General features: G+C 30.3%; 1 protein-coding gene across 1 annotated transcript; it reads left to right on the forward strand.

Annotated features, from left to right (window-relative positions):
- The first annotated feature begins 10115 nt into the window (after positions 1–10115).
- LOC106780331 (NAC domain-containing protein 43) lies at positions 10116–12380 on the forward strand. The gene is made up of 3 exons (XM_014668605.2): positions 10116–10571; positions 10830–11104; positions 11284–12380. The coding sequence occupies exons 1-3, from the start codon at positions 10388–10390 to the stop codon at positions 12091–12093; spliced, it is 1269 nt and encodes a 422-aa protein (XP_014524091.1). The 5' UTR covers positions 10116–10387; the 3' UTR covers positions 12094–12380.
- Positions 12381–15142: the final 2762 nt, after the last annotated feature.

Raw genomic sequence — 15142 nt, forward strand, 5'->3', positions numbered from 1 at the left:
AGATAAAAGTGGACGAAGAAGATGAGGAGAAGATTGTGAATGGAGGAGACAAGAAAAGAAATATAAATGAAACATATTAACGTGGATGAAAAAGATTTAGATGAAGGAGATGAAAGTGAGGGAAGGAGATGAGTGTGAATTAAGGAGATAGTGACACGAGATTTATTAATGTGAAGGAAAAAAATAGATAAGTGTAAATTAAGGAGACGAATAACAAGAAAATTATGAATGTGTATGAAAAAGAAAAGTGTGATGAGATATATAGAAAGCAGGACACAAAATTTGTAATGTAAAGATTTATACCTTTAAATATAATCCTTTAGATTAAAAATAATTTACAATTCATATTTGCAATAAAAAACGTGCACAAATTCATAATATATAACTTAGTGTAAGTTAACTAATGCTAACTAAAATAAATAAGATGAACTAAAATAAATAAGACTAGCATATACTAAGTTGTATTTAACTTTATTATTTTTAATATTTATTTTAGTTAACATCCGCTAAGTTAACACTAACTTATGTATTTTTAATACTTATCTTAGTTAGCATTTGTTTAGTCGATGTTAACTTATTTATTTTAGTCAAAGTCCAATAAATCGATACTAACATTAATTACTTTTAATATTTATTTGAATTAGTGTTTGCAAAGTCCATTGTAAGTTATTTATTATTAATATTTGTTTTATTTATTGTTGGTTAAGTTAATATGAATCTTATTTAATTTTAATATTTATTGTATTTTCTAAACAAATACTTCCTTATATATATATCTCCTCCATAAACAACTACTATCACATCTCCATCACAGCTTCATCTTTGTGCACCTCCAAACAAAAACCCATTTCACAAATCCCAAACTCCAATTAACCTGATTTCTCAAAATGCTAAACCTTCTTTCAGATGAAACATTACTATTTCGATTGAGATTAGAAGAGGAGTTGTTTTGATAGATCAAATTCTCATAGGAAGTCAATAATGGAGGACATTCAAGAATTTAGAGTGGTGTCTAATACTAAGGTTTCTTCGGTCACAACAAAGTTATTATATGAAGAAAATGTGAGTTGAGAATGCACATTAAATAAAAATGGACAATAAAAAAACATATAAGAAAAAATGTCTTACAAACTTATTACCTTAAAAATCATATCATAATTAATTTATCACTCATTTGATATCAAATATCCCTTTATCTCTTTCCAAAAAATCTAAACAAAATAATTGTTTTCAAGAAAAATAGACTTTTCAAATTATAAATTATATAAAAGTTACTCTTTAATTGATATAGAAAATGTAGATAATTATTTTAATTCCAATATTATGAATAAAGTTGATGATTTAAAAATTTGTTGTTAACTCCAACAAATGTTAATTAGACAACATTTGAATATTGATTACGTGTAAATATGTGATTGGTCAAAAATTATTCCACAATAATGTTTATGATTATTATTATTGATTGTGGAGTAATTTTTAACCAATCACATATTGACACGTAATTAATATTCAAATATTGCAAAAAAAAATGTTGTCTAAATATCATTATCCAATGTTAATTATAAGTACCTTTTCCAACCTCAATAGAATTAATTAAGAAAGTTAGAAATAAAGTGTGTTTTTTCAACTAGTGAATAGAACATTTATTTTACTAAACATGTTGATATTAAAGAATCTGTTGAATGAATCGGTAAAATAAGGTTTTAGTTAAGATTACCGAATACACTTTATATTGACATCTCACCTTGAGTACGACCTTCCCAACCATAAAACAAGCACCAATATGCAATGTTGCTTCCCATGCAAAATAGCTAGGTAACCTAGCTACCCCCACTTTCCAACTAGATTTCTCAATTCACTATAAACGCCATATCACAGTTTTCAATTAACTCCGTTTGTCTTCGCACAAAAATCAACCGAGATAATTGGAATCTTCTTAACCATAAAAACATGTTTTTTCTTTTAAACATTTAATATCACAATGCAATAATATCTTTTTTCCAAGATTCTTATATTCTTCACTTTATGACTTTTTCTTTTAAAAGGGAGCCATTTTCTCTTGATTACACTGCCTGAAAATGTTGTCTTCCTTTTACAACTTTGCATTGGCATTTCTAGAAGCTGTATTAATTTGTCAGTAAACTATTTTTTTTTAAGTCTCACGTCGATTAGAAATAAGACCAATTTATAATATATAAATAGGTACATAAACGAGTTTTGTAAGGATGAGTTAGATCTAAAATTCACTTTTAACATAATATCAGAGTCTATTCTAATGATATTTCTTGATGAGTCTACTTCTTAATGTTTTTTTTTTTCGAAAAATATCTGAAATTAATTGAAGTAGCAGAGAGGAAAACGTTTTCCAGATTAAAAGCAGACAGTGACGATGAATTGAGAGAGAAAGATAGTGATAAGTTGCAAATAAGGTGCTGTTTTGGTAATATTTTGGAGATTTTAGGGTTTATTTGTGAAATTGAGTGAAGAGTATAACTAGATATAGGTGCAGTATATGATAAAGGTGTGGAAGAAACTCTAACAAACTCACTATCATTCTTTCCCTGTCATTTGGGCACTGTGTCACATTACTAACTACCCTAACAGCAAAGGTTTCAATTTGTCAATTGGGGTAATAATTTTTCAGTGAGTCGAAAGTGCAATTAGTGCTGGCGGCAGACTTGTATATTCTTCCACAAAATCATATTACAAATAGCCACTTAGGATCACACATATCATCACCACTGTAACAACTTCTTGTTGCTGTTTTTGTCGTCTAGTTTCGACTTCTAGGTTGTCGGAGATCAATCATCTCCCCTTTTCTGTTTTCTAATTAACTAGCAAAGTTTAATTATACTTTCACCACTTTTTCCAAACCTTTTTTTAATCTTTGCAAAACTCAACCAGACAAACCTAAATTTTAAAATGCTGCACCTTATCCACCTTATAATTCTCATATTTTTTTTTTTATCTTTTACTCTCGCATAGAATTATTCACTTTTAAATATTGAATTTTCAGTTTAATTTAAATCTACAAAATTAGTTTATAATTTACATTTATATACTGTAAATTAACTTTCGACACCGGATGAAATAATAGACTCAATAAAAAACAAATTTTATTATAAATAAGTTTTAACTTATGAGTCTAATATCATGTAAAAAGTTGAATTTTAAATTTAATTTAATTTTATAAAATCAACTGATAAAATAAAATAAGGTTTATAATAACCACGTATATAAATTAATTTTATCTCAATCTCATAAAACCTGGTTGTAAGATGAGGTTTGTACTTAATATTTTATATATATATATATATATATATATATATATATATATATTATAAATTGATTTTATTTTTAATCGATGTGAGACTTTTAACAATTTTAATGAAAAGTTTATAGATAAATAAAATTAAACTTAAAATTTTATACTGTGCAAGAAAAAACATATTTATTTTTAAAAGATTTATTTAATGGTGTTTGTTGCTGGGATTGGCTTATGAAAATGCATGATTAATTAGATTACCTGCTAATGCAGAGAAATATATGTTCTAGGTTCTGTGAATATTGGTGATATGTCATATATTGTTTTTATGGCACTGGTTATAGTGGTTGAAATATTTTGTTTTTAAGGTAATAATCATGTTGAATGATTAATGATTACACAAGTTAAACGCAGTAAGTTGGAATCATGTTTCTGTAATGTAATTTGACAAACTAATTACGCGGTTAGAAAAGCAAACAATTTTTTGTTTCCAAAGATGGTACCTCGTAACTTCTAGTATTGATCATGGTCGTGATGATTTGATTTAAAAGATTAATTCATTATAGTAATTAAAAAAAATAACCGTGAGAGTAAAAGAAAAAAAAAAAGAATGAATTGATGGCATGGAAGAAAGCAAAAAAGATATATTTAAGAAAATGGAAAAAGATATAGACATGAAATATGATGACCAATATAAGTGCCGGTTAGTAACTAAAAGTGGTTGCTCCATCGTCCATCAAGAAAAAAAAGAATGATTAGGGTGAGAGAATTTAGAGGAAGAAGAAAATGATTAGCACTGTGACCCTGTGGACTTTTCCTAACTAAATACATTTCTTTCACAATTCATCACGCTACCAACACACTCAACTACATCTAATGCATATAATAAAACCCTCCATTCTTTTAAGATTTTTGTGAAAAAGTAACGTTAATTCCTTATATAATTATATTAAGATTTTATTGATATTGTTTATCTTCATTGAACTCCATCAACTATAGATAAGATCAATTTATAATATATAAGTCTATGTAAACCTTATCTTACAAACCGGTCTTCTGGAGTTGAGTTAGACTTAAACTCGTTTCTTAATATTGTATCAGAATCATGATTAGAGACCATCCTAATGAGATCTATGTAGATATTCTGTTTCACATTGTCGAGTCATTATCGGACCATCCATCATTTATACTTTCACGTTCGATATATCTATATTTTCTTAAAAAAACATTTTAAACTTCCACCAATTGAAATTACTTAGGTGATAAACATGTTTATATATATATATATATATATATATATATATATATATATATATATATATATATATATATATATATATATATATATATATATATATATTTATAATCTCTTCTTTCGTGCATGACGTCAAGACATTTTTTTTTTTAAATAATTAGAACTGAATGTTTAGGAACATCAAATATTTTATTTTTCTCTTTTGGAAATGAAGTGGAATAGTTTCTTTCTTTGTTGAACTATGTGACACGTGAAGTATGAGTTTAGGTGGAAAAAAAAGTTAAATAGGTATATTCCTCAATTCAAACAAACAAAAAGCCTCACCAAATAAAGTGACTGTTTTTTAATTGTTTGTTTCTTTATATGTTAATGTGATATAAAATACTCCTTATCTTCACATAATATATATGCTATATTTTCTTCATTTATTGTGTTGTTTTAATTTAAAATTTAATATAAAATAATATCGTTTTATTCATCATTAATAGATTTATTTGAAAGGTGATTTTTGTTTTGTATTTTACTGTTTAATAATAAATTTATATTATCATCACTATTTATGTCAATTTTTATTAAATTTTAGAAACATTAACAAGATGATGAAATAACTTATACTTTAATATATTTTGACAAATATATATTATACCAATTTTAATATAAGTAAATGAGATATTAAATAAAGAACTAAATTTAATATCAAATAATTTATACCAATTTAATATCTACGATTAAATTAAAAAAACATGTATTTGATCAATATCAAATAATTTAATATTTAATTGATAAAACTAAAGATTTTTATTCTTTTTCATAATTTAAACATTATTTATCTCGTAGAAAAGAACATTATTTTACTCTTAAGTAAATAGCTTAGAAAAATAATCCTAAAATTTGATGAAAATTTTTGTTTGTAAAATCGGATGACAAATTGATAAATTAAAATTTTTATTACCGACAATATACAGATGTTGGTAACATATTCGATAATCCATTTTGTTAGTAAGTTTCATTAGTAGGTTATATTTTGTAGTATTAATGGATATTTTTTTTGGTATTATATTAAAAAGTTCGTTTACATTCTAAATTTTGACAAACTTTTGTTGTTAGTAAATCTGTTGATAAATTGAAAAGAAGATTTTTCGTCAAATCTAATGAAATTTTTATATATTAATTGTATATGGTGATAAGAAGAAGAAGATAGAGAACAGTGAAAAAATAAGGAGGAGAAGATTGGAACTGAGTAGATTTAAGGGAGAGTAATTGAGTGGATTTGAGAGGATTTGAAGGTAATTTTTATTATTGTTTATTTGAATAAATTTGGAGGTAAACGAGACTAGATTTGGAAGTAAAGTTTCTGAAAATTAATGTAGGATTTAATTTATGTGACAGATTAAAACAATTTACTTCCAAATCTACTCTCACTATTCTCAAAATCTATTCAAATAAACAACAAAAAAATTTATCTTCAAATCCTCTCATGATTCTTCCCCAAATCCACTCAAGTTAGCAAAGCCCTATGGTTCTAGTAGAGGGGCAATGATTATGACAACGACGTCTAGATGGCAACACATAAGTGTGACGATGATAGAGAGATGTGACGATGATAATTGTTTGAGTTAGATGAGGTGGAAGAAGAAAAAGAGAGGAGAAAAGAAAGAAAAATGATAATTATCATAATATTTTTATTATGTTTATTTTTACTTTATGTTAGTATTTTTATTATTATGTTTTTAAATAATTAAGAGTTTATTAAATAATTTTGGAAAGAGGAGTATTTCAATTTTATTTTTGAAATATTACGTAGATAAGTGAAAATTTCAGAAGATTAAATAATATATTAAGGATTATTAGTTAGAATTTATTTAAGTACATTTTTCCGACCCGATCAATTCCATTCAATTCATCTAGTGAACAAAATCAATTTGTCTAATGAGTAAAGTGAAGTCAGTCAATAATTCTAAGCAAAAATCATTAAATAGAATGTCAAAATTAAAAATTAGTCTTTGAAAAATAGGAAACTGATCCTAAGGGAGAGAAAGTAGAGACACATTTTGGAGACTAAAAACACTAATTATCATGTCATTATTTTTATCATTTATCTCTTTTTTATTACTCACAATGTCAAAAAAATAACTAATTTTCTTAGTCATTAAGGTTAGATGTTGAAATTCCAATTATTTGGTTGAATAATTACCGAGTTAAACAATATAACTAAGATTATAAGAATTTAACTACCAAAATATCATGAGTCGATAATAAACACCTAAATTTGTATATTTTATGTATAATTATATTTGTATATTTTTGCATTTACATAACATGAGTAATTTAAGTTAACACTTATCTTATATTTTTTTCTAGATAAAAAAAAATAAAAATTGTTTCAGAAATTAAAAATAAATTAAAGCTAAAAATAATGTTAAGTTTTATTTTTAATAACAAAATGTTTGTTTTTTTAAAAGGATAAATTAAACCTTTTTGTAAAGTTCTTTTAAGAATTTTTTTCCAGACTTATTTTGTAACATTTTATTTCTTTTAAAGTTATAATTACAATAAAATGTCATAGTACTTTTTTCTTCTATTTAGTATTGATCTTTTTTTACATCCTTCTCTGTTCTTTTCTTGCTTCTCTGCATCGTGTTCTCGATGTCACATTAAATTCATAGTAACAATTCATTCAAAATGTTCAATCTCACCTCATTCTCTGAATTTCGCTTAATGTCACCCACTCTGCATTTTTTGCTCTAACACTTTAATTCCATTTTCCCAAGATTTGTACATTTTTCTTGTAAAGTTAGACATAAATTTTCAGCTCTGAAACAAATAATCTTGAAATACTAAAAATTAATTTTTTAAAAAGAACCAAATATTTGCATAAATATAAAATAAAATGAACAAGAATGCATATTCCATATAAATTATGAGGGTTAAATAAGACTTTGATTTAATATTAAGTAAAAATTTGAATCAGTGCGTTTTTAAAATTTTGGTCTAATCCTTCAATTTTAGAAAGATATGAATTTAGTTGTTTTAACTAAATTTTGTTAATTTTATTTAATGTTTTAAACACATTTTTTAGTTAACACAAAAATATGTCAAATAATGTAAATATTTCAAATGTATTATAAAACGTGTTTGGAAACATCAAATAAACCAGATAATATTTAGTTTAAAAGACTGAATTCATACATTTTTAAAATAAAAGCTAAATTAGACCAAAATTTTAAAAACTTGATTTTAATTTTTACTAAAAAGAATTAAGAAATAAAACATATTTAATCCAAAATATTATCCCGTGTATGTGAACCTAACAGCATACAGCACACAGCCAAAAATCACAGCAGAGTGATTACATTTCTTAAAGATTCATTATTCTCTCCATCAAAACAGAGAAGGCTGCACAACATCTAACACAGATTATTTAATTAAATGATCAAATAATGGTCAAAATCTTAAAATACCATTAAAGAATAATAACCAGATTAATTATTCCTTTTTTTTTAATAAGCAAAAAATAGCATAGAGAAGTATTCTATAAGACTACCCGAAGAATAATTAATGAACAGTGAAAGACAAGGATCTGCAGAAAAGGTTAAGTTTTGAAAAGAGGGAAAGAGAAGCTTAATGAGTTGAAGCAAATTGCGTATAGTAGACAGATATGGGCGTCATGGGTAGCTCATTTTCACTCTGTTATGGGAAAAAAACGATGGTAGTATTTAAAATAGAATTAATGACCCATGTTCTCTGAGTTTATATGATAGAAAAAAGCATGTGGTCAAGAGTTTAAGGGTGATGAAGAAGAAAGAAGGGTAGCTGCTGACGAAACACAGTCAAGTAACGGTGGTGATTTGTTTTTGCATTTGATGCTGATGGTAGTGTAACAATGATAGAGGTACGTAATATGTTGAAAACCTGTTATTTTCTTATTCTTTGTTTTCTCTCAATTCCTTATTCACTTCGTCTAAGAATATTCTATATTTTATTTCAAAAATGGACTAACTCATATATCACCCTGTTTCTCCAAGGTATGCAATAAGGCAAATATTTTAATTTAGTAGAATCCAAAATTCACCAAACTATTTTATACTGCCGAAATAGAAAAACCTGAAACTGAAGGATCCTTGTACAACACAAAAAGCTGACGCAAACTAAATGAACCAAATATATGTAACTTATTTTTGAGAAACCATTATCTTTTTCAACTTTTTCTAAAAGAGTTTTAAGAAGTAGATGTAGGTTTTGCTTGATTTTAGTGCTGAAAACAATACTTACCAGGTTTTGCTTGATAGCTTTCACTCACTCGCTACCTAAACTATCTCAACAACAAGAATAACATTAATCTTTACTATTACCAGGTTGAAATCCAATAAAAAATGCCATGTTATAGGTAGCAATGATCACTCAGTTTATGCTTGCACTGTATGAATTATTCTCAAGTACTGCAATGTTTTCCTGTTACTGAATAATATTTAATGTATAAAAATTTCATGTATATAAAAAGTCTTTTGAATTGTAAGTACTAACCAATACGAGAAACCTTAAGTAATAAGTTTGAGTTACCCAGTTGAGAGATCCATGCTAGGTTAGCAGTTTAAGCATGTAGAAGTACTCTATTGGAGTGAAGTAGATCAGGAGCATCGCATTTTCCACACTTTTTTTAAGTATGATATATATATATATATATATATATATATATATATATATATATATATATATATATATATATATATATATATATATATATATATATATATATATAACATTCGCTTAATGTGAATAGGTGGTGGAAAAGTTGATGAAAAGATGTGGATACCTGGGAGAGAAATTCTGAGTATTTTAAACGCGATTATTGTCGTGGGTAAAAGGTACATGAGCATAATTTGGGCATGAAAACTACTGAGAGGGAAGAAAACAAGGAAGAAAGAAGGTGAAGAAAGACAAAGTATGATGTATGTATGAAACATAAGAGAATGTCAAATTCAAAGCCAAAAAATAAATCATATTTTTTACACGAGCAACTTTATTCCAAGTTGCATGTTACCATCCATCACATTTTTCTTATTTTCATGTTTGGGGTCCTACCCTACATATTCCTTTATTCTATTAAAAAAAAAAATTCTTGTTGCGGTGGTTGCCCAAGCCAAACATGAAAGAGAAAGGGATAAAAGTAAGATAAAGAGCGAGCTGGCTATGTATGTATATGTATCTATAGAGAGAGAGAGGTTAATTTGGGACATGGTCCATGGTTGTTTCAGAGGTGGTTTTCCATGGAGATTTTAAGGTCAGAGGTCGTAGTTGTGGATGTGGGCGTGCGCCCTTACTCTTCTAAGATGTCCACAACGTCCAACCCGGTGGGACCCCTAAGTGATACCCGCATACACGTGGCCCCACTCTCGTTTTTCCCTCTACAGTTAAACTCTCTCTTCTTCCATCTTTCTTGGTAGGTGGCACTTCTCCCACCATAGTAAAACTAACCCCACATTTTCATCATATTATAAACAATATACCCAATTGGTTATTGGTGTCTGGTGTTCCTTCAACCTTTAAAACAAACAAATCCATTTTTTTTTCTCTCTTTTTTTTTTACCTTTATTTATTTAATACAATTAATTATCTGTGTGTGTATGCTATGGTCCTTTCTGTCCCACAGCACATATATATAGTCTCCCTTTACATACTCATCCCAGTACACTCACACACCACCTCATTATATCTCTCTTTCCTATCCTTCCTTCATTCTAGCGTACCCATTTGAATGCCTTCTCTCTCTCTTCTCTTTGGGTCCCCGCTCAATCCAGAACCACTCTCTACCTAGTTTCTCTTCTTCCTATAGCTACCAACGATCACTCTCCTGGTTACCCACCTGAATGCCGGAAAACATGAGCATATCTGTCAATGGACAATCTCAAGTCCCACCTGGCTTCAGGTTCCATCCAACCGAGGAGGAGCTTCTTCAGTACTACTTGAGGAAGAAGGTCTCTTACGAGAAGATTGACCTCGATGTCATTCGTGATGTTGATCTCAACAAGCTCGAGCCATGGGATATTCAAGGTCTGTCTCACATTCATATATATAACTTTTCATCTATCTATCTACTCTTCACTACTAATGTCTGCCTCACGCACTCTTCCCAAGGTTCTTTTTGCTCTCTCCTGCTTTTCAATTCTACTCACTTTTTCACCCTTCTTTATTTTGCGTCTCCCACATGGGGCCTAATGATATGTAGGAATGTTCAATATTGCATCATGAGTCATGCATGACATGAATCACGCCACCATTTTGAGGGGTTTCTCTTTCTTCTTTTTGCAGAGAAATGCAAAATAGGAACCACTCCGCAGAATGATTGGTACTTCTTCAGCCACAAAGATAAGAAGTACCCCACAGGAACTCGCACCAATCGCGCCACTGCTGCTGGATTCTGGAAGGCCACTGGCCGTGACAAGGTCATTTACAGCAACGGAAAGAGGATTGGAATGAGAAAGACTCTGGTTTTCTACAAAGGAAGAGCCCCACACGGCCAGAAATCTGACTGGATCATGCATGAATACAGACTCGACGACAACACCACCGGCGACACCAATATCGTAAGCAACTCCAACAAAACCAACTAGATAATAGTTAGTTAGTTATGGTCTGTAGTTTTACTACAATTCAAAAATGCATGTGAAGCTGTGCAATGCTAGTTCAACTATTATAACGTGTGTGTAGGAAGTTGGGCTGTGAAACAAACGTGTTTACGAATCTGTTTGTGACTTGACTCTAGGTGTCGAATGTGATGGGGGACGGCGGTCAAGAGGAAGGGTGGGTGGTGTGTAGGATATTCAAGAAGAAGAACAACCTGAAAACCCTAGACAGCCCGTTAGGTTCGGGAGAAGGTAGAAGGAGCCACTTGTTCGAGTCGTGCGACGAGGGAGCTTTGGAGCAAATACTTCAGCAAATGGGAAGGGGTTGCAAGGAAGAGAGCAGCTACGAGGGAAGCTACGGCTATGGAAGGTTGGGAAGGGGTTACGAGACAGGTTTGAACAATGACAGGTTCATGAAGCTGCCGAACCTAGAGAGCCCAAAATCCACAAGCATGGAGAGTCAGCAGAACAACAACAGCAACAGTAATAATGGTGATAATAACAACGAGCAGAACAATAATGGGTACCATCCCATTATTCCAGCAGACATGGGGACGGACAACGAAGGGTCATTCGCAACCCACCAGGTGAGTGGTGGTGACCCCAACATGCTTCACCCGATGGAGCCATCATCAGGTGGAGGAGGTCTCACCAACTGGGCTGCCCTGGACCGTTTGGTTGCCTCTCAGCTCAATGGCCAAACCGAGGCCTCTAGGCACTTCGCATGCTTCAACGACCCCACCATCGCCTACTGCACTCCCCACCATGATCTCCCATTGCCCACCCTCCGATCCTCATCAAATCCTTCATCAAATTCCACCCTCACCAGACCTTCCGCTGCACCCGCATACATCAACCCCGCTCACGACTTCGCCAGCGAGATTGACCTCTGGAACTTCACCCGCTCCACCTCCGAACCTCTCTGCCACGTCTCCAACACCTCACTCTAGTCCATTAAACCAAACCAAATTAAATCACAATAATAAAAATAATAATAATATATATATTTCCCAACCCCACCTCCTTCACCTTTCCCCTACCCCATGTTCCATTGTTAAATATACAAATAATTAGTCCTGGTCATATTTCATGTTTAATTAGTTCTTCTCTCCAGTCAGAGGATCATTATTACAGACTCTTAAACGTGATAATCCTCCTAGTATACATTTTACTTCGATTAGCTTAATTCAACTCTTGTTGTTAATTAATTTTCTATTGACAATTGTCTTTTAGTAAATCTTTTTTTCTCCATATATATATATTTCGTACACACACGTGGTTACGATCGAAATTAATTAACCTAACACGCATGGAATAATGGAACGGATATAAAGAAGAAAAGGGTGGAAAGAAATGAAGGCATTAGATGGGGTGGCATTTTCAAGCTAGGGTCTTTGCTTAATGACGATGTCTAGCATTATTTAATTTTGGTAAATATTTGTGCGAGGGGTGGTGAAGTTGAATGAAGGATGTGATATTTTGGTAATTGTAAGCGCAATTATAAGGAGGGTTACTTTATTTGATCTAGGGTGGTGTTTGAATAATAATAATAATAATAATAATAATGATGATGATGTGGTGGTGGTGTTTGTGTCACGTGGTTTGTCGGTTTGTTGAAGGAAGGTGCAGAGGCCATGGCTGAGGTTGTCCTGTTGCAGCAAGACTCTCTAATGGGCTCCGCTGATCATACATACTATACATGCATGAGTAGAAAGAAACGCAATACTTTCACATCGAACGACCTAGAGAGAGTGACAAGCAAAAAAGCCTCCACATAGCTTTAGCCAAGTCAAAAGATCAGAATCTCTGAGGCATTCATAATTACGTAAGCTTTGCATATTCATTTCGTCACTAATCTCGGGGTAAAGGGTAAAAAAGAGTGAGGGACCAGTAGTGGTTTTTCAATTTTAATCAGACGCAAAATACTAGTATCTCACATGCTTGTTTTTATTATTCTTTTCAAGAACTGTACTTCCAACTCCATGCACACAAAACCCCCCCAAACAAAAATGTACCAAAATGCTTCTTCTTCTTGTTCCACTGTGTGCCACACCACGCCACACAGGGATATCTTCATTTCCTTTTCACTTTCTTCTTTCCTTCTTTGGTAGGAGCCTCCATTTTCAAATTATCAAACGTAAGCCATAGGTAAGGGACTTGTTTGGATTTTGGTCCACTCACTTTCTTTATCTCTTTCTCTCTTTCACACTTATACGTTCTTGTCGCCTCTGCTTAAAACTTTCCTGCCACACTATTTCTGGAAAAGGAACATCCATTTTTCATTTCATTTATCCTCATCTCAATGAATAATACATACTCCTCCTGTCACTCACTTCTTCTTATTACTTCTAACATCATTAACGTCTAAACCTCTCTTTCCTTGCATAGATCGTCTTCTAGAGGAATATTCTGGCTTGGAAACTTCATTAAAGACTCAAATAACTGGAACTTCATCATGCAAAATTACCAGGGTCCCAGATGGATATTCTTATACTATTTACTTTTATAATATAGTATAGTAGTATTTGGAGAAGTGAGGTACGTTGGGTGGTGAAAAAAATGCGAAGGATAATGATAAGGGTAAGCAATAGATTAAGAATAGAATGGATTCCGGAATTTAAGGCCATGCCACCAACCACACTACAGAGCCTCTTTACGTTCGTTTATTGGTCGAATTATTTGATAACGACCCAATCATCATCTCAGCTACCCCTAATCTCTGTCTCCCTACACTCTACAACTTCCAAAATACTGTTTATTATTAATTTCTTTTTTTTTCCTCTTTCCTTTATAAAATATACATATATTTATAGTACTTCATCCCTAAATATTATTTTCAAATTTCCATGTCTTTTTCTACCATGCTATTTTCTTCTTGTCTCTTTTAAATTAACACTTTTTATCAAAACATTCATATATTTTTTACTTCACAAATCTTATAAAAGCAATCTCTTGTCAAGATTGGAGACTTGAACTTTTAGTTTTAAAATTTAAAACTTCGCCTTTTGTTATCTTCTCTCCGTATATGCATTTCTTATTTCAAAAAAAAAATATTGCTGTGATTCCAATTAAATTTAATATTTCTAACAAAATTAATCAACTTTTTTAATAAATTTGAATTAATAATAAATACGTTACTTATAACATCACTGTCTCAATAATATATGAACGTTTATTTAATTTATTTGTCGGAAAATTAGAGATGAAAAAAAATAACTATATTTCATTGAAAAATTAAACTACCAATTTTTTTTTTTCTGAAGACTAAAATTACAATTGTTTTTGGATGGAGGGAGTAGTTTTCGAATAACAAGTCCAATGAGGCAAAAGTTAGAAATTTTATATTTTAGGAACTAAAAATAGTTATTTTCTAACTTGTAGAAGTTAAAAATATATTTAACTAAAATAAAAAATATAATGAAATAGTTAAGTGTAATCTGTATCTTGCATTTTAGTCTTCATTAACAATTTTGACAATATGTTTAATAAACTCTTTGCATTTTAGTCTATCGTTATAAACGTAAGATTTCATTAATCGTTTCAACAGGGTAAGTATAGTTCTACGTTGTCATCATAAAGAATACAACTTATATATGTTAATTTTGTTTAAATTTTCACAATAATAAGTGTAAAATCCAGGAATCAAGTACATTATAAGAATTAAAATACCACACGGCAGCATAATTAAGAATTTATAAGCTTCATATAGTTTTGAAAACCTTAATGATGCACAAGGTTAAGAAAAAGTGAATCACGTTAAGGTGAGATATATAATATAGGAGTGCCCTAAAGTTAATTTATGGTTATAAATAGCGTGATGATTGTATAAGTTTGGGAAAATACGAAGGATGTGAGTACATACATGATATTGTCGATCTTACTATATAAGTCTATGAAAAGCCTTTTCCTTATATTTTCTATCCAACTGCTAAAGGAGAAAAAGGAGAAAAAAACATGGTTCTCCTCTTTCTTGTTTTCTGGTTCCCCCTTTATCTATTC

This window comes from Vigna radiata, unplaced genomic scaffold, assembly GCF_000741045.1.
Source record: "Vigna radiata var. radiata cultivar VC1973A unplaced genomic scaffold, Vradiata_ver6 scaffold_179, whole genome shotgun sequence".
NCBI lineage: Eukaryota > Viridiplantae > Streptophyta > Magnoliopsida > Fabales > Fabaceae > Vigna > Vigna radiata.